At 55.0% G+C, this 27098-nt stretch overlaps 1 protein-coding gene across 1 annotated transcript in view; it reads right to left on the bottom strand.

Moving 5' to 3' along the window:
- Positions 1-661: 661 nt before the first annotated feature.
- Positions 662-27098, bottom strand: part of LOC122389317 (GAS2-like protein pickled eggs) — a 38509-nt gene continuing 12072 nt past the window's right edge. The window contains exons 3-7 of the mRNA XM_043381203.1: positions 13018-13125; positions 10443-10536; positions 2177-2267; positions 1726-1925; positions 662-1449 (exon numbers count right to left, since the gene is read on the bottom strand). Coding sequence (XP_043237138.1) covers positions 662-1449; positions 1726-1925; positions 2177-2267; positions 10443-10536; positions 13018-13125 — 1281 coding nt within the window. The remainder of the gene's footprint in view (positions 1450-1725; positions 1926-2176; positions 2268-10442; positions 10537-13017; positions 13126-27098) is intronic.

The raw sequence follows: 27098 nt of genomic DNA, 5'->3' as shown, positions 1-27098 counted from the left end.
GCCAGAGCCCCGTCATTAGCAGAAACACAGCCGCCGTTTTTCGACGCCGGATGGTTCCATCGGACGCCGATTTCGACTGCAGAGGACAGGGGCCGCTGTGATCGCTGGAGGTCCCTTCACAGTACGAAATGTCTACCGTAACACACGACACAAATAAATACCTCACGACCGAACGACGCAAGTCTGCGAATCGAAACGCTTATAATGTACGCACCACGTCAACACTTGGTCATCGCACACGTATGGTTAATATTTTGGCAACTAGAGACACCGTACTCTGGGTGTGTTTGAATTATAAGACCGCTGGCGCTGCTGCCCGTCAGTTAGCTGTGTCAGCGCAAGCAGAAAGCACCGACGTCACCACACACTCGTCTGGGAAAGGCGCGACTAGCAACTAATCACGATGGGTTTGCCTTTCACGCGCTGAAGCAGCTCACTCGCCTTCCCGTATCGTCTGTGCCACCATGACAGTGAATCACTGACTTGGATTCACAGGATCGTGAGAGCTGCGCTAGCTAAAATCAGAGCAGGTATTCTGAGCCGCCTGTTTGGCATACGGCAGCGACTCGACGCCTGTGACGGAAGAGCCCGGCACGCCCCTGTCCTCTCCCTCGCACCACTCCGGGCCGGGGGGCGGCGGCGTACGGTGAGGTCACACCGCTCAGGGCAGCGGCTCGGTGGGCGACCGCGGCTGGAAGAAGGTCGGCGCCGGGATCCGGGTCTTGGCCGGCCCGTCGCCCTCCTTGCGCGGTGTGACGCGCGGTGAGACGGGTCCGCCGTCCTCTGAGGCCCCGGCGCCGAGCGGCGGCAGCTCCAGCTGCGGCCGGTACTGGCGCAGCAGCTCCTCCATCCGCTGCAGCACCTTGGCGTCGTCGTCCAGGTCGGGCGTGTCCATCAGCTTGTCGAGGATGCCTCCTTTGGGCGGCAGCCGGCCGGCGGAGCGGCGCCGCGGCCCCGGCGAGGCCGAGGCGGTTCGGCCGGCCGCCACAGCCGCCGCCGGACCGGCCGGTTGCCGGCGGAACGTGTCGGCCGAGAGGGCAGGCCGGTCGCGCCGCTGGCCGCCCGCCCAGGTGCCGTGCGCGCCGCCTCGCGGCGTCCGGGCCTGGCTGGAGCGGCTGGCGCGCACAGAGTGTCGCCCGGAGTCGGACGACATCCGCCGACCGGCCGGCTCCGGCGGCGCCAGCAGCTGCGGGCTCTGAGCGCCCGGCGACGGCTTGGCAGCGGTGCTGGAGTTGGGCCGCAGGTTCTTGAGGCCGCGCAGGGCCGAGGCGATGAGCGGGTGGCGCGTTTTGGGCGTCTTGGCGCCGGCGGCGGCGGGCGAGGTGCCGGCGCTGGCCGGTCGGCCGGCGGGGGTGGAGGAGGAGCGCCGGCCTCGCTGTTTGTCCCCGCTGGCCGGGGAGTTGAGTTCCACCACATAGTCGGAGGGAGACGGTGTCCAGGCCGGCGGCCCTGGCGGGTGGAGGGGAACAGATTAGTCAGCTCACGGCGGGGCAGGGTGCCGGCGACCGGGAACTAGCGCCATCTAGCCATCACACTAGATGGCGCTGTCGGTACGGTAGCTCCCAATAAATGCCTCGCCGGACGATTAATTATTCATTCAGTAGACGTCGTCAAACGAGCTTTGTAAACACGATAGTACAAAACAGCTGACCCGATGCACTCAACCCCTCCCCCTTGTACCCAAATGCGGAACTCTACCTCTGCCTCGTCACGGCCGGCACCCACCTGATTCTGTGGCTCCGGCGGCCGTCTTGCCCAGTCCCGGCGAGCGGTACCCCTCGTCGGAGAGCTCCGAGCCCGACTCTTCCTCCTCGTGAGCGCGACACTCGCCCGGCTGCAGCGAGCGACGCTTGCCGCCGGGAGAGCGCGAGCGACCGACACGCGGCGGGGGTGTCTCCAGCTCACCGCCGCCGCCGCCGCCGCCACTGCAGGGAGAGGGGGCACCGACAGAGGGTTAGTGGCATCACTGCAGAAAGATGTACGGAGTGACAAAATGGTGAAGAATGCACCTACTTGTACAAATGTTAAGTGTCTTCTCATTGAGAAAGCATGCCACATAAACATGTTTGTCCCGGCTGGCATATGCTCGGACTGTTCGGCTTTGTTTTATAAATACGGTCCGGTCCGTCAATCACCGTTCCTTGCCGTTCCTCCAGGTGACTGGTCGTTCACTCACCGCTCGTATGTGACCCCGGAGAGTTTGCGGTCGCCGTCCACAGTCGGCGAATTCTTCATGTACAGCTTGGACGACGTGGTTTTGCGATGTTCTGCAAAAATGAGCACTATGTCAGCACCAAGTCATTATGGCATGGACGGTCAAGGAGGCTAAAGATGACCGTCAAAAATATCTGACGGTGAGGGAAACAAATTAGATACGTGACAAGTAATTATAAGTCCTCAGAGCTTCTCTTTTGTTTCCCGTTCCCATTACGCCATGCAGCATTTAACTGAGAATAAAAAGGACACCATAATAACGTTAGCCGTGCCCGTGCACACGTTCAATTACAAAAGTCTGGTAAATGTACAGGGACCCGCAGTTGCTTAGTTCTGTACACACTAGTATTTCAGCGTATTCTTTGCCTGTGACACCGTTGGAGGCGAATTGGGAAATGATTGTGTGCTTATTAAAACCACCATCTGAAGGGCTTTAAACTGATGTGCTGCTCTCCCAATTCAGTGAACTTTTTATGGCTATATCAGCAAAACATTGTTTTCAGCGCTTTTTCCTGCCCCATTCCTTCTGAAACCTGGAACCGCTTATTCCATTTACTCCTGCCATCTGACGATGGTCGTGCTGACTACTAGTTCGGGCGCTAGTTACTGCTCCAGTTTTGCACCCGGCACAAACTCAGGCGGCACCGGGCCGTGGCTCGACCAGGGAGGGTCGGACCGAGCCGACTGCCTGGGGCGCGGTTAGATCGGACGCCCTGCTGGGGAAGGGGACGGGAGTGAGGGGGAGGGGAGGAGGTGGTCACGTGGTCCGTCCAAGCTCGCACACGACATGTCCTGCGCCCAGCCATGTTCCGTGATCCAAAATGTCACGAGAGCTGTGGAATGCCTTGAGGAGACGCTTCGAAAGCGAACTTCAGCAGCATTAACCCGCGCACCGACGGGGGTCTGCGCCAACTTAGTACCGACGGGGGGGGGGGGGCGGATGACCGCCCCCCCCTGAGATCTCGAGAACGAAGCAAGATAGCGACAAGCGGTAAACGGCATCGGATACGCACGGACAAGGTCTACAATTTTTACTAAGGTCATTTTCAGGTCAGGTCAAAGATGACGTCACAGGGGTCGAAAAAGTCAAAATGGCGGCGCTAGATATGGAGAGGGTTTTTCTCGAATAACTTTCGAAGTAGTCAAGATAGGAACAAACTAAGGGCATCATCGTGATCCTCTCGTCAATCCGCATCGAATGATATATATGTTGACCTCGAAAGGTCAAGGTCAAAGGTTGACCTCAGGTCACGTGACCTCGAGGTCATCATGTATATCATTCGATGCGTCTTGACGAGCTGAACACAATGAGACCATCCGCGTGGCTGTATCTTGTTCCTGTAAGGAGTTATTGGCAAAAAACCTTTGGTGACCTTTGATGACGTCACATGACCTTACAGCTGCCCAACAGCAAAACAGACCTCAAGGTAGTGAAGGTTGATCGTATGTGAAGTCATGTATGGTATATGGGGCCATTCCGACCCGTTTTAGTGGTAAAAACAGGGAGTTGATTTTTCCCCCATTGACTTATAATGGGGAGGTCGCGAAATTGACCTGACCTTAGGTCACCGACATCAAAATTCCGAGATATACAAATTGTAGCTACTAATGACCTTATAACATCCTGCGACTTTCAAAGGCCTCCGACATCTACTGTAGCTCTGGCACGGTGACAAAGTTGCAAAAAAGTGACTTGAGGTTGGGTCATTCAAAGTGACCTGGTGACCTGACCTTAAAAGTTAGGAGGTTCAAACTTGCACACCATGTGTAAAATTGATGAGAGAATAGTCATACCAAATTTCGCGGCGCTACGCGCCGCGGTTTTCCCGCTATCCGCGAAAAACCTCAGGGGGGGGGGGGCGGATATCCGCCCCCCCCCGTCGGTGCGCGGGTTAATTTACCATATTCCGTGGAGATGAATGAATATTATTAAAAGTTGTAAATAGGATTAGTTTTAGGGACTTATAGGTTTCGTATACACAGTGAATTGTGTTACATTAAGCCGTTTCGCTGTTATGGTTACTAACTGAAGAGTTATCCTTTTTTCTCACAGGGAATGACACTACAATAACAATACGAATAAAACCAAGACGTTTCGCACAAAAAAGTGCCTCCGTCAGTGACAAGAAATAAGTAATAAGGCATACATGTTTTCTTTCGATAAAATCGGTGTAGTAGTTATCTTCATTTTTTAAGATATATTTTCAGCAGTTTTTTAAGCGCATCATGGAAGCTGATAAACATTTGTGTATTTTATCGGCAACCCGGCTGGCCAGACCGAGACGGTGCCGCATATAGTTCTCATCGATGTCAAACCTATACACTTATTTTTCTCCACTGACGAAGGCACGTTGTTGTCCGAAACGTTTGGTTTTATTCGTATTGTTTTTATATTGTCATTGTCCGTGAGACAAACATACTCATATGGACTGGTCTCAGTTCATGTAGAAATTGTTGCATATTCATCAACACAGATAAAATGAATATTAGCCGTCACCACACATATAAGTAGAGGTAGTTAAGTAGACCGCGCCCCCTGTTTTTCACCAATAAATCGCGGCAAAACGAAGGATTGCGATGATTCTTTGGTGCCCTGGAGTTTATCAATTTTACAACTTCCCGGAAAATTAAATAGCCCTTATTATTTTTGCATCTTCTCTGAGAATTTTAAATCCCTGAACCAAATTACCTTTAACCTGTAATTATTTTTCTCAAGATCATGTCAGGCCAGAATAGCAATTGAAAGTCAGCGCACATCTTCCGTCCTACCCCAAATGCTTTGATACATCATCCTTGACCAAAGCAAGTGCAAATTCGGAGTCAAAAGCAAGCCAAGTCCCAGCAAACTTCACTTGTAGAAATTCTAGCAGGACTCAATTTTCCGTGCTTTTGGGTTATTAACCTGATCTGGGAGGTCAACCAGTGACCTAGGATCTCAGCATTGACCAGGACATAAAAATAATTGGCTTTCTCTCGTCAGCGATGACCAGGACCCTCAAATCATCGGATTTCTCTCGTCACTTCGCTCGGCACTTCGCTCTTTTTTTATTTTTCAGCGAAGCTCTGGCTCTTTTTATCAAGGGCCGAATGGCTGAGGGTTTCTACGCCCCTCCGCTACATGTAAGACGCTGAAAAGAAATGCTTAATGGGTGAGGGTTAAATATCGATTGGTTTTTAAGTGCCGAAGCCCGAAGCACTTTAATTTACTTCGATAGTAGTTTTTAAGACCAACGAGCTCGAATACTATAACTTCTTGAACAATGTAAGCACCACATAATATGAATCGTGAGAGAAGCGGCTCAAGATTAAGGAGCTATGAGACACTTAATAAAAAACGGCATAGATTAGAAATTGCGCCTAACTTGCACTGGTTTTTAAACCTTTTCGTTGCAGACTGGTAGATTAAAATTTAGGATTGATTTCAGCTGATGCTCAAATGGAGCTATTCATTCGTTCATTCTTGCGACCATCCAATTCCATTCATAAAAGAAGCCGGTGACAAAATTGTTCATTTTAGATAAGTGTGAAATACAATCTCAATAAAAGTTTAATGATACGGCAAATTTGACAGCTTTTATAATGAACAGACAAATAACTTTAACAGATCAAAGTTTCGAGAGCCCCAAATAGGGGAGAGTGAGGTAAGATGAGCCAAGGGGCAAGTTTAGCCACCCCATGTTTCTCAGCTCCTATGGCGCTAATTTACTTGAGCTTCCATGTGCCGTTCGCTTACGAGGCTGCAGTCTTTCACGTGAGACGGCAACGTTCTCACGCTCAGCACCCGGTAACATGTGGTATCGCTCCTGATAACTAAGACATGTTTTGCCTTTAAAATGAGATGGTTGTTATCTGCGGTGCATGGTCATTTTCCTTAGCGGGTGTCATTAATCGAAAATGGCCACAGGTGGGGCAAGATGAGCCATTTTTGTCCCCCCCCCCCAAAAAAAAAGAAAGAAAGAAAGAAAACGAAACCGATCATCCGCGAAAAGAACTATTGAGCTCGAACCAAGGTGACGAATCGATTTATAGGTATGCAGGATGACTAACGATGCCACTTTTTAGGCCTGGCTACACTATGCGTTTTTTGCGTGCGTTTTTTGCGTGTTTGCGGGTTTTGCGTAATATCGTTCTAGGAAAATAAACGATATTACGTTTTTGTGATGTTTTTTATATTTAATTGTATTTAATATAAGAGTTATATTAACTTCTGCATATAACTAATGTAAAAATTATATTATTTTTTACTTTTTCTAGAACGATATTAGGCAAAAACGCAAACCCGCAAAAAACGCACGCAAAAACGCTGACGCATAGTGTATAGCCAGGCCTTTTGACTTCTTGTGTCAAATAAATTCCATCATCAGGATAGCACGTCAACGTTTGTTGCAAACTGTCGTATTTGACATTTTGCAACAAACGTATACTATTTGGCGCGATTAGCCTCATAAATGTTCTGAAACTAAAACCGTCTCTTCGCAATTAACTTGGACCACGTCATCCCAGCTTATGCACGACAAAAATAAAATAATGCTTCAGGATCACTGGCCTGAATTCCAATTACTCAAAACCGATGTGGCTGAGGCACTCTTCGCTACATTTCGTGACGGCTACCATTGTGTTGCATTTTTTCGGTAAGCTATAAGTTACTAAGGAAGAGATTGGTGAGTGGGTTGAAAACAGCGCTCACCCTCCACCCGCCCCCCCTCCTTCTTCTGGAAACATAAGTAACTGAAAGATCTGGCGATGGTTTATCCACCTCCCTGCCGCCGCGCTGCGAGGCCTCGATTCGTTCGGTATGTGGCTTCCTGAGCGGTCCTCCCCGGAGGCAAGGTGAAAGTTCATGGCCTGTATCAAAAATTTATACGTTGCTGAATATGTTTTATAGTTCTTCCAAGGCCTTGGACACCGTTTTATTATATCGGATAAGCATTGCACTTTCTTGTCAATCAATGCATTTAAAGAAAACTTTATCATAATCTCATACTGCGGCAATTGTAGTTCTGCTTACGGTTGCCTCTTTATGATACGGGCCACCACCACCTCCACTGCGCTGGAGCTCTGGCGTTCTACCCTTCCCCGCTACGGACCGGCCCTCGGGCTAGGTGTGTTAGTACTGAGCGCAAACCTGTAGTAGTCACGTGACTTTCATTCACGTAGCGGGAACGGAAGCTATAGGCGATACCAAGGACGGGCTCTGGGGAGGCAACCGGCGCGGAAAAATAGCACGATTGTAGTTTTGGAAGAATATCTGTTGCGGTAAGAGGAATTATACAAAACGTGCGTCCTAGGAGCAAACATGTGTTATTCCTCCATACTTTGCGCTACATTTCCTTTCTCCAATGGCCAGCACTTAGCAAATAATAGCGCAATTCTAAATTGGTAATATATGTGTACAGTAGCAACTGCGGGTCCCTGTACATTGTACAATGTAGATACCTACTATACATATACCTAGGTATGATGCCGATCACCGAACTAGGTGACACACACACAGTGATTTAGAGGTCGAGAATTCCGACACGTCTACACTACGGACACACAGACGTTACTTTCTTGCATATTGCGGGATAGTCTGCCTCCAGGCGTCTGTATTGCGGGAGAGTCAACCTTCAGGCATTTATAGGTATTGCGGGACAGTCTACCTTCAGGCGTTTATAGGTATTGCGGAACAGTCTAAAATCAGGCGTTTGCAGTTATTGCGGGATAGTCCTATATCAGGCCTTTGTCTGTATTGCGGGAAAGTCTAATATCAGGCGTCTGTATTGCGGGACAGTCTACCTTCAGGCGTTTATAGGTATTGCGGGACGGCAGTCTAAAATCAGTCTTAACCCTATTCCTGGCGGGGGGGGGGCCTCAGGAGCCCCCCCCTGAGGTTTTTTGGTTATTTCTCCCAAACGCGTTGAGCTAGGAAGCTCAAATTTTCTGACTTTTCCTAAAAGGCTTCTACGCAACATGTCTGAAAATTTTGAGTTGATCTGACCTCAGGTCAGGTCACCAGAGGCGGTTTGGTGACCCTACCTCAGAAAAGTTTGCAATCACGCCAGAGCTAGAGTTTTTGACCGATCAATTTCTTCTCTTCAGGGTTTAGTTAGGGTACCAGTATGTGCAATTTGTATATCTCGGAATTTTGATATCGGTGACCTAAGGTCAGGTCAATTTTGCGACCTCCCCATTATAAGTCAATGGGGGAAAAATCAACTCCCTGTTTTTACCACTAAAACGGGTCGGAATGGCCCCATATACCATACATGACTTCATATACGATCAACCTTCACTACCTTGAGGTCTGTTTTGCTGTTGGGCAGCTGTGAGGTCATGTGACGTCATCAAAGGTCACCAAAGGTTTTTGGCCAATAACTCCGTACAGGAACAAGATACAGACGCGTGGATGGTCTCATTGTGTTCAGCTCGTCAAGACGCATCGAATGATATACATGATGACCTCGAGGTCACGTGACCTGAGGTCAACCTTTGACCTTGACCTTTCGAGGTCAACATATATATCATTCGATGCGGATTGACGAGAGGATCACGATGATGCCCTTAGTTTGTTCCTATCTTGACTAATTCGAAAGTTATTCGAGAAAAACTCTCTCCATATCTAGCGCCGCCATTTTGACTTTTTCGACCCCTGTGACGTCATCTTTGACCTGACCTGAAAATGACCTTTGTAAAAATTGTAGATCTTGGCCGTGCGTATCCGATGCCGTTTACCGCTTGTCGCTATCTTGCTTCGTTCTCGAGATCTCAGGGGGGGGCCGAATCGGCCCCCCCCCGCCAGTTTCTTGTCCCGGCGGAGCCCGCCAGGAATAGGGTTAAAGGTATTGCGGGACAGCCTTATAGCGTGTGTATTGCGGTACAGTCTAGACTAGAATAGGGCGTTTTGTTAATGAATAATGAATATTTGCCGCTTTGATAATAGGCGACCCTTTGCTTCCGGAAGCTTTGTGTCGCCCTTTGACACATTTAAAGCACGCCTGAATGCGATTCCGTTAGAGTCCCAGACGCTAGTGCCGTGCGGCGGCGGACGTGAATTTGCTGCGGTTAGAGCAGGGTCCGACAGCCGGGTGGTCGCGGTCGGTGGACCATCTCTCCCGCCGTGACCGCTCGTGACCGGAGTCAAAACACCATCCAACGGACCGGACACGGTTCACCGGACCACTGTCCGCCCCCCCCCCCCCCCCCCCCGACTGTCCTGCCCGCCGCCCTGCAGTCGAGTCGGGCCGGCCTTGGAGACATTCCCAGCTCCTCGGAGTGTTATCGTGTCGCGCGTGCCGCGCCGCCTCGCACGTCCACCGTGCACCGGCTGTGTGCACTGTGCACACTGTGCACAGACGGCTCGTGCGAGGCGTAACCCGGCGGTCGTGAGAAATCGCCGCGCCGCGCTCTCCACTCACCGTGCACAGACAGTGCACAGAGCTGTGCACCGGGCGTGCACGGGACGGCGGCCGAGAGGACAGCTCAGGGGAGCGGGTGACCATATCGGGTCACAAGGTTATAGATTGCGGACCGCGGTCGTCTGATTGACCTATTCTTTACGAAGGTGACGGCCGTCTCACTTTATAAAAGTGCTATTTTGAAAGTGTCGAGCCTAATTTGGACCTCGGTGAATGTAATGTGCACGAGGCACGTGACACCATCCAGTCCCGTTTTGACATTAGCCATGTAAAGTACGATTCTATGCACGGATGTAGATCTAAATTTAGTCCTTGCTATATGCATATCTTCACAATCAGGTCACCCTCCGTTCGTTTTCTCGGGTCGACCTAAGCTTGGTATGGTAATGTGGCCATCACGGACACATCACACTATGTAATCAACGTCGCGGTCACTTCTGAGCCGCCGCCGTCACGCGCTAGCCTCTTATGTCAGCCCAACTGTCACAACTGTCACCTGTCTAACATGTAACAAGTGTCACTCGGCCACGCCCCTGTGTCGGGCCAAGTGTCATGCGTGTCACGCCTTTTGTGTCAGACTGAGTGTCACGGGTGTCACGTTTCTGCTGTCAGTCAGCTATTCACGGCTGTCACGATTGGTGCAGCGACCTCCACCCTCGGCCGCTGCTGCAACTGTTTATGCCTACTATTTTTCCACGGTAATCCTCAACTAAAGCCCGGCGATCGTTCTCAAAGCTAACGGACTGGGAACAGGACAGCCCGGCTGGCTGGGGACGGGTCAGCTCCGCCTCCGTCCGGCTGGGGACGGGCCAGCTCGGCCGGGTCACTCACCAGCCTTGCACCGGCAGGGGTCGTGTTTGTCCAGGTAGTGCTGTAGCGTGTCCCAGCCGCCGCCGACTCGCACCATCACGTGGTTACGCAGCACCTGTGAGAGGGGTCAGAGACCGCTGAGTTAATCTGGTGAGACTACAAAGGATAATGTGATATGAGTGACCATAATGAAATACTGAGGTTGATAGGTGATAAGTGAAACAGCGTAAACATAGAGCAGAAAGCACATGACAGCAGCGTGTTAACGCGTACACATTGGCACTATGTGCGCCTTGTCATCCATTCGCGCAGGGGACGAGTGGACCACGACAGACGGCGGTGAGCTCCGCCGAACGGGCTACCAACACAGGCGTAACGCCCTGGAGTGTGGCGCCGCGGCCGGTCGGGCGCCGGTGAGCGCCTTTGGACCGAGCAGACCGGCAGGAGCTCGACTACAGCCGGCCGGCGTGGCGTGCCACCGCCGTGCAGCCAGCCACTCGTGAAGCCGCCGGGGGCGACGCCCTCCGTGCTGGTCGCCCTCCTCACGGCTCCGGACGTCCTCCCCGTCCAGCGCGCCCCGCGGTACACAAAGCGCCGCTGCACAAAGTCTCCGGGACTGTCCGCGCCCGCCCGCTGCAGCTCGTGAGAGGCGAGCGCGCAGGAAGTGAGGACATTGCAGTCGGTTCCGGCAGCAGTCCCGGCACACGCCGCCAGTTCATGGCACGTGACATGACATGGCTTTCTCCGCACGCGCTCCCACTGTTGCATAAGGTCGTCACAAAAGAAGTGGCGGCGCGCGGCATGCCCTGACTGGAGCTGCTGGGCTGTCGGCGCCGGGGTGCGGCGAGCCGGGGCGACGGCGGATGGGGGGGGGGGGGTGACACCTCGCCTCTGACGGACAATATGAACGGTCCAGTGCGAGCAGCAGGTGACTCCTTGCGACAGCCAGTCACCGACAGAGTGCGGTAAATGTTTCACGGGCCGTTAAAAGGTGTTAATGGCGCAGTGATGGTTGGATCCAGGCATAAAAACGGGATATGAGGCTGTTACTGGCAAGGTTATCAAACTTTTAGTGGTATTTCGCAAACAAAACAAGCTTCATGACCTGAAAGCCGATGTATCAAATATATTGCATACTGTTGATACCCACTCAAGTACCCTTTTCGGCGAAGACAGAAGTAGGCGCGAGTTGCGCTCACCTCTGCTCAAGGCCTATCAGCGACCTTGGGCAGCCGTCATGAAGCATGCAATCCTAGCGCGAGGACCGGGCCCGCACAGCCTGCGCCGGTACACGCTATTCAATTAACGGAACACGGGGCGGATGACGTCACGAGCGTGCAGTAGCCTATTAACCTCGGCAGGCGGCGTGTTAGTCGGAACACGGGACGGGACGGTCGACTCACGGCTGTCACCGGTACCTACAGGTCAGCACGCGACACCCGAGAATCCCTCCTTCCCTTTCCTTTTCCCAGTTCCTTCTCCACTCATTTCCCCTCCCTCTCCTACTCTATGCAGGCTCCTGTCAACTCTCTTGCTTCCCTATCTCCGCCTCTCCTACCCTCTCGGTCAAGACCCGAGCCTTGGACCTCTCCAATGACTGCGGTCCCTCCCTCCGTCCCTCTCCCCTCGGCTGCCTGTCCCCGGTGACAGCTCGTGAGTGAGGGAGCGGTGCCGCGCGTGCCGCACAATGGTGGGGTCAGTCGGGTCACGGCCCGGTCCGCGGGGTCACGGGGTCAGCTCCGGTCTGTATGGGACCCGCCGGTCCGCGGTCGGCCGGTCAGGGTCAGGGGAGGGGAGCCGGAACTTGGCAAAGGCTCGGTTTAGACGGGGCCTGATTGACCTGTGTTGATCTCAGGGACGGTTCTGATCTTTTGACTGACGTCAGGCCGATCTCTGCACGAAAAATAGGGGAGACTGGATCTTGACTAGACTCATATCTACAGCCAGGACTTCAAATAATATCAGGTCATGAGCCAAGGCAGAGAAGGGCAATGCAAAGCAACTTTGGGGAAGTTTCGATAAAGGGAAATAAATTTCGACGGTGCACCAGCAGACGCCATGCACGTTGTTTATGTATACCCAAAAAGAGGCTGAAGAGAGTCGGTCACAAAAACTACAATGAGGCTGGAGGCACCTCTGTAACCGCAATGCTCTACTGGGTCCGGTAGCAATGTAACAGCCCGGCGTCGATTATCCGAGCTACGGAAGGGGCCATTATCTGATCATCACAGCAGCACCGAGTCGAGATCGGAACACCTGGCTCGGAACACAACCAGTGGCACCCAGATCATGACACGCCAGCGCGGGCGCACAAATTGATACGAGCGGCGGCGAAATTTAATGTGACCACTTCCCGGTCCCAAACGAGTGAAAGGGGTTAAACCTCAGCACCCTGATGCAACTTTGGGCGATTCTGACGTTACGTAAAAGCGTCACATGGTTATGTGATCTACCAAGGGTCACGGGTTGCAGGTTGTGAGCTGCGTATCACGGGTCGCAGGTCATAGGCCACGGATAGAAAATCACGGATCACAAGCACATATGACGGGTCAAGTTTCCCGGCCCGCCGGTCAAAGGTCACGGTCATGGAACTCACCCTGACGAAGATGGTGGTCTTGGTGTCTCCGATGCGGTAGCGACCCTCCGACACTCTGATCATGGGGAACTGGCTGGGACACGTGCACCGCTCGAGCAGGTCACGCACCTGTAACACAGCAGGGAGGGAGGTCAGAGGTTGACACGCACCTCACGCAGTCGGTCAGGTCAGCAGGTCACAGCCTCCGCCGAGAGATGACGGGAGAGTCGCGTGCCGAAGCGGACACGAAATGTGTGTGCGTGTGTGGGGGATCAAGGCCAGCCGGTCAGTGGGAGGGTCTTGTGGGTCAGACTGCAGAAATGGGTTGGGTCAGATTAGAGGAGACATCAGTCTGATGAGGGAGAGGTCGAATTGTGAAGGGGGAAAGGTGGCGGAATATTAAAAAGAAAGGGATAAATGGAGGGAAGGGTTCGACAGGGGAGGATAAATGGGAGACAGATACTCTTGAAGTAGGACTGGGATAGACGATGGAGAAAAAAATCTTACTGTAGGTATACCGAAGATAAATTAGTGGGACGAAATATGCTGGCATAGGAGAGACTTGCGAGAGTAAGGGCGCAGGTGTGTCATTCAGGTGGCTAATTCAGAAGTATACGACCGGCCTGAGGACATTTCAGCCAGCAAACAATAGCGGCGACCCTCAGGGTCTCGGCTAAGCTAACCGTAATGATAGCACGTAATGACCCACATTCTGGGGGATATGATAAATGACTGGTGTCATAATGTGAGCGTTCTTACCAGCAGGCTATGGAATGTTTTGACAAAAACAGCAGGCGCTTACGGCTGAGGCGAACAGCCGAAACTGATGGCGGACGGACGTTCGGTGATGCAGAGGTTAGAAAAACAGCCTGATGCCGTGTTACCTAAGACGTGCGTTGATTGACTGTGGTTTGGGGCTGACCTCAATGCGTGCCTCTCTCCTTGACCTTGCCAGGAGCCGGACACAGAGCCGCCTGCTATACTGGGGTGGCTCTCGGTCAGTTTGGCCTGTCGGGAAGGTCCTGAATTTGCGTTTTGAGAGGGCGAGGAACATAAGCTTCCCTTTGTTTTGTATCGTACATCGACTCTGTGATGGTCTTTATAAACGGCCCCTCTAAACTCGTTGGTCCAGTGCCAGTGTTGTGTAACGCTAACAGTTTCTTCTGCGCCCGGACGCCTTTTGTTTTCCGCGGCTTTCGTCCAGAAGCATTGTTCGGACCACGATGCGCTGTTGTCAGATTACTTTATCACGGTAGCCTATTAATCAATTTGAAACCTGCAGAGTCTGTTACTAATTGCTGAACCGAGCAAATGTGCACTTAAAGAAGTGAGCATGCCTTTCTAGGCAGATGGTAATTTGCAACCGCACTTTTTCTGTTGTTTGCACGAATAGACGTTTGGTATGTACGTGAGATGAGCTCATTCGGTTTTTGTCTGTGTGTGAAATAACCTTGTAGTTATCTGGATTGTCAGCGCAGTCATATCTATTTTACCTGACTTTTGGTAGGAAATGAAATGACCGACGATCGTATTAAGCACTTATCATGCATACACATATGCGCGATTTCATTCAGCAATGCTGATTATATGATAAAATATCCCCGATCGATGTGAAATGCAACCAATGAACATTTCCATTAGCTGTTGCTACCCTGTATCATGTGTTGTGTGAGCCTATATCTGGAAGTGAAGTTACATGCAGCTTGGAGCACCACGGACCCCCGTTTTGGGGAATTAGCTGATGAACACGACAGCGGGACCCTCTGAACAGCCGCAGGGGGCTCGGTAAGGAGTGTCGCACACCTCCGGCGGAGGGTGCGTGCTGGCGACACTCGGCGATCGGACCGGCCGGGGTCTCTGATAGGATCGATCAGTGAACACACCGGGCCCAATATGGTAGCCAATGGACCGAAGCGCTGACCAGTCCTCGGGCCGATGTGCAGCCCATTTGTAGTCGATAGGACCGGTCTCGCCAACACGCAGCAGGTGCAGACATGGATCTGGTGTTTTTAGGAGTGCAATGACGTCGAAGCGATCATGTTGCCATGAGCTTGAACTAGGTTCCATTGGTCATATGACATCTGGGGTATTTTGCATTTTGCAACCGTTTGTATTAACATGAGCTTCAACTTTGTGTGCTTTCGTTTCAGGAAGAATGCCTTGTCCTCCAGCATGTGACCCATGGTGGCTTCCACACCCCTGTCGTGCTCTTAGTGAGCCTCAGAGCTCCGAACCTCTACGAAAGATCCCGTCCGGCAGGCCCACTTTCTGCGTCACCATGAGCGGGGCCGGCCAGCGGCCATAAAAGGCCGTGCGGCGGTCCGTCCGGGCTGACCACTGGCCATGAGCCGACCGTCGCCCGTCAGACTGTCCTCCGGCGCGCATACTGAGCACCGGAGCCGGCCGGCAGGTCGGCCGGCCCGCCGCTCATCCTATCTCTGCCGGCGGAGGGCAGGGCAGGCTGGCCTTGACTCGGCCGCCCGCCCGTCAGTGTGTCAAGAGCAGAGCGAGCGCGTACGTGCTACGCCGCCGGTCATGGCGTTAGGAGATCGGCGCAGGGGCCGCGCGGAACAAACGCAGCTCTCCGCTCAGGCTCAGGTCTCGGACTGGGTGTGCCGGCGGTGTGGGGCTGGCTGTGTGTGTGTGTCCGGGAGAGAGAGAGAGAGAGAGAGAGAGAGAGAGAGAGAGAGAGAGAGAGAGAGGAGAGTGGGAGGGAGGGAGGATGGTCATGGGATTACGTAATCGACCTTGCATACCTCCTCCTGATAAAGCTCCCAGCTGACATCGGCATGAATGTATTAGCCTACTTTTGTCTGTAATGAACACGTGGTAACAATCAACATACCTCTATTAGTGAGTCATGCTGAACAGCTGGGCACCATTCGAGTGCTGAAGTGTTCAGTTTACAGCCAATTCAATCCAAGCGTCACTTCCCTGTGACAATGGACGGGTCGTCCGACCAATCACGAACGGGTTAGCGGCGGCTGATGACGGTTATCAAGCAGCCAATCAGCCGCGGCAGAGGTCGCGCTCCTACCGGTACTGCTTTGTGAGAACTCATGCGGCGAATCGGCCCATCCACGGAGCCGGAACGGAGCTGGTTACGACTATCCCGCCGACGTTCCAAGTTAGTGTGGTAATGACCTTTTAGCGTCATCACACCCCGCAGAAAATGAGAGAAGCCTCACCCCCGTAGAGCGCTGGCTCGTGTGTCACACCGCCATCCGCGTCACGCCAGTACCGTGACGTGACGCGTTACGGCGCCGTGACGGGCGTCCCTGCCGCGTCACGGAGTGGCACCGCCGTCTCCTCGGTCGCCCAAAACCGCAGGTGGGCGCTGATGCTCCCACTTCACGCGTCAGGGACGCTGTCCTTCCGAATCCTCACCTACCTTCACACTGAAGCTTCGGTGTGACCTCTCAGACCCATTCCAGACTCAATCTAACCCGTTCCTTTGTTACTGTTTGTAGGAAAAAAGCTCGCCGAGTGAGGCACGAACCTCGCGGAAGTCTTGGACACGCTCGGGGGCTCTGGGGCGCGCCGGTTTTATATAAATACATCCGGCGCGGGCCGCTATGCCGTGCCAAATGGGGAGGAGGAGGGGAGGGAGGAGAGCAGCTATCCGTGACCGGGTGACCGCGGCTGGTCGTGACCGGAACCAGACTTACGTTTCCGTGAATCCTGGATGTGATTCCGCCGTGAACTCGCTATGGATTCGCTGTGCATTCATCGCGACTCCGTTGTGGATTTGTTGGGGATTCCTTTGTTACCGCCCGTCCCCCAAGGGTCCTTCCCGAACTTGGCGTAATCTGAGGTGCGCCCCTGAAGTGTTCGCTGCCAGTCTCTGGGCTCGTTGCAGAGGGGAGTCGGGTTTATCACACTCAATTGCCGCTGAAGCAATAAGTTACGGACGGGGACTTCTGTGAAACCGGGCACTTAGTTCACGCCTGCCCGGCTGCTCACTGAGAGACTTTCGCTAGCTGTTACCACACGAGGTGCTGCAGCTTTTCCGTTCTCGTTCTGGTAGCTTGGTGAGCCGCTAGAAGCGATACGCAGACTTGTAGTCAGGCATCTATCCTTGTTTAGTTTGTAAGAAGTCCTAATTGCCTCGTTTCCGGTTGATGCTATTTGTATATTTAAAATCGCCAACAGACAATAAGTCCACTTAAAAGGCGAAGTCAAAGAGACAGTAAAACAGCACACACCCACACACACAACACACACACACCTACATACGCACACACACACTGAAGATAAAAACACGTAGGGTTATAAACACAGGAGATGTAAATAAATAAATAATAGCCTAAAAAGCCTAGTAAACAAGAAACACTAAAAGCACAGCGGATGCGATCACGCCGCTTCCAGCCCTTTCACATAGTTTAAAACGTGTCCTCTAAAAGTGTAGAAACTATCGCTAAAAACATCAGCGGGACTTCTAGTTAAAAACACGTTCATGGCCCTCGGTAGTCGGCGCAGAAAACCATCCCCGACGGTCCGTACGCGCCAGGGAAGCTCGGCGAAGAGCCGCTGTGAGCGGGTTGATCGCGGCGGCACATGGAGCGGAAATCTACCAAGGAGGTTAGAAGAACGGATTTTACCGGCCAGGATATTCCTCAGGAAGAGCAGGTCGTGTTGGTTTCTACGGACAGACAGTGATGTAATACCAAAATGATGCAGAAGAGAAGGATAGGACAGAGAGGAACATGGCGAGGATGTGTGGCTATTCAACCACAACAAGAATTTGTGCTGCACACGATCAACCCGCTCTGTGTGGGATTTGGCCGCTCCCGCCCAGACCACGCAACCGTATTCCAAAATTGAACGAACATTGGCATAGTAAGTAACGAGTAACGTATGTTTGTTAAATTTCGATCTCTTAGTCCCGGCCTGAAAGGTTCTGATCATCAGGCCTAGGGCCCTGTTTGCCTGGCATACAATCCGGGACACGTGCGCCGAAAATGACAGCTTGCTGTCAATTGTGACGCCAAGATCTTTGATCTCGTCTACGCTCTCCAGAACAGCGCTGCCAATACGGTAGGTGGTCCGAACGGGAGCGCGCTATATTTTGTGTAAACAACCGAAGATACAAAAATACCGTATCTGACAACGTCCGGTCGTCTAGCCTCTTCACATACTCCACCTCGCTGTTTCCATGCTGGATACATGTAACCCGCTAATATAAGCCGCTACCACGGTCACCTGCAAGGCTCAACTGTCCTCCAGTCACACTATGGAACACATGTCTCGCCTCCTCTGACACGCCAACACAGCCAACTCTCCCAGCAGCCCTCGAAGGACAAGGATCTTCACCAGCGGGTCTCACACCCCCCGCCGGTGTCTGGCCCTCAGTTACAGTCCGACGAGCCGGGGTCGGTCGAGCTGTCACAAAGGACCGGACGTCGGCAGTAGCTTACGGCGCTCATAATGAGCCTAATAAGGCACCTCGTTAGCCGCAGGTGGATACAGTGCGTCATTGAAGTAACGGAGACGGCGATTGCAGGACGGCGAGCGGTACTGCGGTGTGGTGCGGGGTAGTGCAGTTGCAGGATATGCATATTGCATATGCTTCTGGAGGACCCTTCCACTGTGTGGTGTCCTTGATATAACTGATACCACATGTATATCAGGTAAAAACGGTTCTGTAGTATTTGAACTCTTTCATATAAGATTCGATCGAAAGCGAACATATCTTTTCAATTTCGTCAAAAATTATGTGTGTTGCATTGGTTTTAAAGAAGTTACTGCGTTCACTTCAGAAGGTTAAGTGCTGCAAAAAAACACAGAAAAGTTAATTCAGTCTCAAGCTTTCCTACTTCTTCCCCCATTTAGTCCATACCACGGCGTGTCGCGGCTCACGGCTGCCGTGTTCAGCTCAAGCTCTGTCCCAGCCAGCAGCCGGCGGTGGCCGGTCTGTCACGCGGCCGGCAGCCGGCGGTGACTGATCCGTCCCGCGGCCGACAGCCGGCGGTGGCTGGTCTGTCACGCGGCCGACACGCACCCCGGCCGTGCCCCGTCGGAGACGGCTCAGACCGACAGCCCGTGACGGCTGCAAGGCCGGCGGTGGTCGCTGCCCGGCCGGCTCCGGGTCCATTGTCCGGCCGCGCTGACCGGGGGCCGGCCGAGGTCACGGTCCGCGCCCCGGGGTCGGTCACGGCGCCGGCCGCCGTCACGAAACCGCCCCGCCCGAGCGCACGGACCGGCCCGGTACGGCCCCGCCTGCCCGTTCCCTCTGCAGACTGGCAGGCCCAGACTGACCCGGCCCCGTCTGAGACGTCACGTATGGAGCGCAGAGGAACGGGACGGCCCCGCCCGTCAGGGTGTGAGGATCAGAGGGGAGTCCACCGGCCCAACTCGGTCAGATCGGTATCACTGAGCCAAGGGCAGATGCCAGAGAGATCCGAGAAATGACTGGCTGGCGAGGTTAATTGAAAATAATCAGGATCGATGTGATGTTATGTGCTGATATGGACTTATGTTACACACATTCGCTAGCGTTATTATTCCGTGGTGGCTCAGATGCGTCAAAGAATAGCAGAAAACAATTTTAGTGTGCATCAGTGAATAGGCGTACCCGTGCTATATCTGTCTCTGATAAGTTCCCACCATGTTGCCGCCGGACTACCTTATGTGGCGTGGGGCTATCATGTTTGTGGTCAGCTGTGGTCAGTGTATTCCCATAGTAACTCACGGCTCAGTTCAGACATGAAAATGAGTTCCGCATAGGTATCTGCAGCGACCAACGTTGTTCATTGGATGTGGACGTGTTGCTTGGCGACAAACACGCGCTCTTATTAACTTCATAGGATTTCATCATGAGCCGATGACAAACTCTCTTATTAGGTTGAAGTGTAATCGAGTAAATGAATTGATAGATAAGTTCATATGAAGCATCCAAAAGTTATGGTGGTTCTCGGGCCAAACACCAGAGTATCGGTAAACATATCGCTATATTTCACGACGGGCTACAGCCATTACACAGAGACTTCATTGCAACACAACACCCTAACTATAGTCGCCACTCGCGCCGGTCAAGATCCATAACTAACAACATCCAGCCGAATGCCTCCCACTCACAGTCGTCACTAAATCTACTCCACAAATCTTTAATTAACACTTCTCTGACAATCGAATCACTTTCATTAACGATCGCTTCATCAGACGAGAGGCGCCTATTCATGTAAATCAGGCGTAAATACAGTCGCTCTGTCAGAGAATCACTCAGCGCTCTCTCGGCGTCTGTCCCGGCGCCGCCGGTCGGGGCGCCGGGCCGTAATCAATCTCCTCAATTAGTGGACCACGACCGGGCGAGTGGTCGACCGGTAAGGAAGTGTGCCGCCCACGCAGGCGGCACGTGTCATGGAAATCGCGGCGGGCGATATGAGGCTATAGAAGGCGGAGCGCTGTTAGTATCAAAGGTATGGCGCCGCTCCAGACTCGCGCCGAGAGGGTGGGTGACCCCGCCGACCGCCCCGCCGCGATCACCGGCCCGGCGGACGTCCGGGGCGCCTGCTCTCCGTCCTCTACCCCCGGTGCAGAGGGGGCCACCACTCCGCTCTCTCCTCTCACTCCCTCTCCTCCTTCCGCGCCGTCCGTCACCTGCAGTGCAGGCTCGAGTATCGCGAACGCGTGGCTGAGCTCGTTCTGCGCCTCCGACCCTCGGCTGGCCTCTGGAGGCAGACTCGCCAGTAGCAGCGGGTTACGCATGTCGATGTCTGCCGCGCTGATGTTCCCCGCTGGTTTCTCCTCCCTCTGTAGGTCTCCGATAACACGCTGGATAAACTCGCGGTCCACGCTGCCTCTGATCCTCGTCGCGCCCGGCCGGGAGAGCGGCGCCTCCTCGTGACTGGAGCTGTTGGAGGCCGTCTGTGGCGGCGCGTCGCGCGTCACCCGGTGGTAGCGGAAGCTGGACTCGAAGAGGAAGGCGTAGTCGTAGCGCGCGTCGTGGAGCGGCGTGCCATCCTCGCCAAAGTCGACACACTTGCCACTGAGACAGTAGGCGGTTCGGCCGGCCTCGCCGCGGGAGCAGTCCAGTCCCGAGGGGAACCAGCCGTCGCGGCCCTTGACGCGGTAGAAGCGCAGCGCCGCGTCCCGGTCCTGGCAGGTGACCGTGCACGGTCGGTCCGGGTCCTCGGCAGAGGGGTCCAGCTGCAGGCCCACCCCGGAGAGCTGCGCCAGGCTCAGCTGCTCCTTGTAGCGCCGACACACCGCCGAGGCGAACTCGAAAGGTGTGTGGAGGGAGCGGCAGTCGGTTCCGTCCAGACGCGGTGCGCAGTGGCGCACTGAGCGCGCCAGGCCGCCGCACGGCTGCCGGTCACAGGAGCGCTGCACCAGCTCCAGGCCCTGCGCCGGCGCGGTGCACTGGAACCGACACCGAGAGTACGACCTCCACGGCGACCAGCGGCCCTCGGAGCGGGCCGGCGGCGCGGGCGGCGCGCGGGGCACCTCCGGTACCGCTAGCTGCCGCAGCTGCTGCCGGCCGCAGCCAGCCGAGCCGGTCAGAAACAGAGAGTCCACCCCGCAGTCGAACCGCTGACACGTGCCGTCCACGCAGAAGTGGCGGTGTTCGCGGTCGGCTCCGCGCAGCTGACACCGCACCCCGTCTGGGAAGGCCTGCCGGTGACGCTGCAGACCGCCGCCGCGCCTCTCACACCATATGGCGCAGGCCTGGCGCGCGCTGCTGGCCGTGCGCGCCGTGCCGCGGCCCGTCAGAGTGTCGTCCTGACGTGCCGCCTTGCCACAGATGTCCTGCGCGTACTCGTCGACAGTCTTGTGGCTGACACGCCGACAGAGTGCGTCATCTGGGCACAGCTCGAACTGACGCGCTCCGCCGGGACAGGCGGCGCCCGAGCCGCGGGGGTACGGGCTGTCACAGCGACGGGAGCGTTTCCTGAGTCCCACACTCCCTCCGGTCAGGCAGGAGCTGGCGCAGCTGGAGAACTCTCCCCAGGCGCTCCAGCTGCCGTCCACATCTGCCGTCTGTGGCAGTCGCGGCGCGCAGCGACCTCGCCGACACCAGCTGTCGTAGCCGCAGGCGGTGCCCTCCAGCGCCGGGTGGCTGGTCCAGCGGTGGTGGTCGTGCTTGCAGTGCAGGTTGGCGCACACCTCCCCCAGCGGCTGGCGGCGCGCACGGTGACTCTCTGGACCGTATTTGAGCCGGCACTGCTCGTCGGCACCGATCTTCTCGCCGGGAAGGGAGTTGAGCTGCTGAGAGCGCTTGGTCGCGCTGCCGCCGGCGTCCAGAAGACACTGCGCCTGGCGCGTCTCTGCAAATCTGTTCAGGTACTCTCGACTGCACGCTGACCAGGTGTTCGTTCCCGATCCGAGCGTCGGGGACATGATGTGGCCCTGCTCGGAGCACTCGTTCCCCTGGCCGTCGTGATGCATACCGAGACTGTGGCCGATCTCGTGGGCCACGATGTAGACCGACTCGAAGTCCTTCCCCTCGTTGACGGTGCAGCTGCTGGCGGCGGTGCACATGCCTCCGACGGGCGCAAATCCGACCACCTGCCGGTTCACCTCCCGACTGGCCTTGTCAGCCGTGAAGAGATCCTCACCGGTGAGAAGCACGGCGTGGTCCCAGTGCAGCGGGTCCGCGTCCGAGGCCGGGTTCTCGCGCTGCTGCCACCGACAGAAGCTGGTGAGGAAGGCGTTGATGTCACGCTCCTGCTGGAACTCCTGCGGCGACGTCTCCAGCAGCTCGAGCCGCTTCAGTACGAAGCGAACGCTGCGGCCGAGCGAGGGGTCGTCGTAGAGCAGCTCCATGGCGTTCACCATGGTCATCACGTAGCGGGTGATCTCGTCGTCTGTGTGCTCGCCGTAGAGGTCCCGCATGACGCGCTGGAGCGCCAGGTCGACGAACACGGCCAGCTCGACCGTCAGCTGAGGCCGACGACCGGCGCGGCGCCGCCACCGCCGCCGGCCGAACGATGATGACGAGGTAGGTGCTGCTGACGATTGATGCACGCCGCAGTGAGGTGTCGTCGCGCGGCGCAGCGTCTGCGGACCGATCATGGCGGGGTCCGCTGCGCGCGCGTGTCGCGAGTCCACCGGGGCCGCCTCCAGCACCAGGTCCTCACCTCCGAGCCTCATGGCACCGGTCAGATGTCGGCAGAGATCGAGGGCCGCCCAGCCGGGCTCAGCCAGGTCAGACCTGGTCACCTCGCCGCGGTACAGACAGCCATGCGCCGCCGAACCATCGTCCAGAGCGGAGACAGAGCTGGAGTTGGCGCCGCGCCTCAGCACCAGGAAGGCTGGATCTAGTACACTGGGGGCGCGTTGGAGGGTCAGCCGGTGCCGCATCCCGCCAGCGGTGAACGTGAGGTTCAGGGTGTCGGGCAGAGGTCCGCCGGGACGCAGAGGAAGACCAGAATCCGGCTGGAGGCGGGCGTAGAACGGCGCCGTTCGAGCGGAGCCGTATACGGAGTCGGAGTCAGAGTCGGAGTCAGAGTCAGAGTCAGAGGCATCGCTGGAACGGGTCTGGTTGAAGCTGGCGCTGAGGCCGCTCTGAAGTCGGCTGTCACTTCCTTGCCGGGTGTTGGAGGTGATATCTGATGAAAATGCTGTTGTTGTGGGCTGGTAGGCAGAGCTTTGGTCCCGCTGCCCGTATAGAAAGTCTTCATCTCTCCCGATTACAGGCAAAGGCCGCGTTCGTCCAGTATCTGCGCGGCGCTGACTCTTGACGAACACACCCCAGCTGCCTCCCACAGCCTGCTCACCCCTCCATCGGCTCCTGACGGCCACTCCCCAGGAGCGGGGCGTCTCCAGAGTCCCACCGGCCGCCGAGTCCGCAGCAGCCGCCCGCAGGCAGGTCACACAGCAGAGCAGCGCGAGCCAGCGCATGACTGCCCTGTCCCATAGCCCGGGGGCCGCCGCGGTGGAGAGCCGGGTGGTGCCGCCGACGCTGCTGTCCGGCGCACGGTCGCGGCGGGACTGCCGCCGGCGCGCCGCCACTGCCGCCGCCGCGCCGAGTCGAGCCGCCGGACCGAGACACCGCCGAGCGGGACGACAACTGGTGCGGAAGAGTGGTCACACGCGCCGAGCTGCGGACGGCGACCCGGGCACCTGCTGGTGCTCAGCGCAGCAGCGGGCAGGTGCCGGCAACGGCCTGCCGCTGACCTGCGGGCGAACTGACGGTGACAGGACAGTGACCTGTTGCTGACCTGCCGCTGACCTGCGGGCGAGCTGACGATGACGGGACAGCGACCAGTTGCTGACTTTTCGGTGACTGGTCAGTTGTCGGTGACCTTTTGGTGAACTGACGATACGTTGACCTGGCGCTCTATTGACGCCTTTCAAGAAATTATGACTTTCCGCTGGCGTATCACCGAGTCGTTGGCGAGTTTTCCTGTTTACTCAAGCGACCTGCACTGAAAACTTTGCTGACGCCGAATTGCTGGTGACTTATCCGCTCATCTTGACCTGTCAGTGACCGCATCTGACACCAGATCCTCTTACAGAGAATGAACAGCAGTGAATGGAGAGCTCAGTCGGGTTGCAGCACGTGGGCGGATGCTCCAATTCGTGACCGGACAACTTGGGCGAGAACCAAGCGGCTAGAGAGGGTGAAAGGATGACCTATGGTGGGTGTGACTTGGCGAACTGTTCACTGTTCGAGGCAATCAGTGGTACATTGCAATGCAACCTCCAAACCGACCTCAGATTTCTCTGCAGAATTTATCACTGCCTTGGCCCTGTTTCTAGATGGTCCTTCGCACCATTGCTGCCGGTCAATAGGCGATCCAGTTGATTTGGTCTTGCCCCGGGCTTTTCTTTTTCTGCTCACTGACTTCAAGTCGTCCAGTTTTCCTCCTATCAGCCACTGTTGCAGACCAACCAGGAGCGCCGGCGGGGGTGTGCGGGGCGCGGCGCCGCGGCAGACTGCCGCGCTGTCTTATGGTCCGCGCAGTAGGGCACAGAAGCCGGTGGTGGGCTGTACCGTTACCAACTCCCCTGTCCCTGCAGTGTCGGACGGAGGCAGCGCCCTTCACAGGGGATCAGCCGGCCGGGAGAGCGGACAGCACCGGTAACAACACACGGGAGCCGGAACGCTGGAACACAGGAGCCGGAGCACTGGAACACTGGAACACGGTAGCCGGAGCACTGCAACACTGGAACACACTACACGCCGACACGGCGCGGTCGGCGGGGCGCGCGGGCCGAGTGCCGCGGGCACTGCCGCCGCCACCCTTACCCGTTAGACGGCCTGTGACGTCACTAAGTGCAGCGGGCAGGGCACGATGACAGACGTCGTGATAGAGGGCTACCGTCGCCCGGCAGTGTCGCCAGAGGTGGCAGACGCTGCACGACTGCAATTGGGAGCTGTGGAGGCCGGAAGATGGCGACAATATGAAACGGTTTTACTTCCAACTGGCTTACCATGGTCGTAATTGAATCGAGGCTCTCTGGTATATCAAAATGTGTGTTAAAGTAGCCCAATTACTTCTTACAATTACTTCTTACTTCTGACTTCCTTTTGTTCGTCAAGGGTCATCCAGGACAGCATCATTCGCCTTCGTGCTGATTTTATTTCAGGGCTAGAGTAAAAAGCCGCTTGTGGTATAAAAAGGTTAATGAGCTTCTTGACCGTTAACACCATAAAAGGCAAAGGCTTGATGAAGGTCGGGTAGTGCGAAGAAAGCCAATTAACCTTCCATCAGTAGTCGTTCACGGCGCTTAGCTCGGGGCTCTCAGAGGGGCCGCTACGCACAGTTGGCGGCCCGCTAACAAGTTCGCTCTTATATTCTCTCAGTCTTCCACAGCCCCTCAGAATCCCTCAGCGCCTCTTCATCGCGGTGTAACGGCGTCTCCTCAAAAGTCTTCCTCCTCCTCCTCCTCCTCCTCCTCCTCCTCCTCCTCCTCCTCCTCCTCCTCCTCCTCCTCCTCCTCCTCCTCCTCCTCCTCCTCCTCCTCCTCCTCCTCCTCTCCTCTCCTCTCCTCTCCTCTCCTCTCTCTCTCTCTGTCTCTCTCTCTCTGTCTCTTTCTCCGTCTGTCTGTCTGTCTGTCTCTCTCTCTCTCTCTCTCTCTCTCTCTCTCTCTCTCTCTCTCTCTCTCTCTCTCTCTCTCTCTCTCTCTCTCTCTCTCTCTCTCTCTCTCTCTCTCTCTCTCTCTCTCTCTCTCTCTCTCTCTCTCCGCTCCTGACAGCCTCTGTCATCCCCGTTGCTCGGCCTCAGCCAGGCGTGCTCACTGGTCACGGAATCAGGCCGGTATACGCGTGTCCAGCAGCGCCAAACGACACGCAACAAAACAACAACAACAACCCGTCCAGGTAATGACACAGACCGATCCTTTCAGTTTGGGCCAGGACTCTTTATTCATTGAGACAGAGGCGGTCCGGCGCGTGTCGCCACCTAATGTCATTGTGAGGTGTCTCCGAACTCTGTGTCGTTGCGCTTCGTGTCGCCTTTGTGTCAACCGAACCACTGTGACGACATGACGGAGTGATCCTTCTTTCAATTCCAAAACAGGAGGCCGGATTACAATGTCCTTGGAGGCCACGTCTGACGGTGTTCAATTTTTACAACGGGTCGGTACGGTACTAATGACAAGGTGGCGCCCAAAAGGAGAACGTTAAAACACTCCGGTAATGGTTGGCTGTCCAAAGAATCATATCAAACAAACGCTGACTCGAAAGAATCGCCCATTGTAACTGCGCTTGTCGGCAGGTTCTTGAAGATTAGAAAGTGAAATATGGTGCTTTCTGTCATTGGGTGATATGATAATGCTATAGCAAGGCTTCACTTTTATGCAATGGTCTTGACAAATATATTCAGATACAGTCAATTTAGATTTCTGCGACAGCTGTAACACGAATAGCCTTTAGAGAAGGCTGCCAGTTGAAACTCTAGCATTAGACAGCGCTGCATAACCAAAAGCTTATATTCCCTTTACCCTTTACACGTAAGCAGAGATAGGCATTTTGTAAAAAAAAGTTACCTGATACCAATGGAAAAAACTTATTTGCGTTTGGCTACACAACGAGCAAATGAAATGTTGCCAAAAATTATTATTTAGTGCTGCATTTATATATAAAAATAATTGTTTTACACCTTAGGTAAATTTGACTTCTGCCTGCGTGTAAACTGAGACACACAAAACAATAT

Source organism: Amphibalanus amphitrite, unplaced genomic scaffold (genome assembly GCF_019059575.1).
Source record: "Amphibalanus amphitrite isolate SeventyFive unplaced genomic scaffold, NRLGWU_Aamphi_draft 000354F_arrow, whole genome shotgun sequence".
Lineage (NCBI taxonomy): Eukaryota > Metazoa > Arthropoda > Thecostraca > Balanomorpha > Balanidae > Amphibalanus > Amphibalanus amphitrite.
The sequence above is the reverse complement of the archived record's forward strand: the minus strand, read 5'-3'. Positions and strand labels throughout refer to the sequence as shown.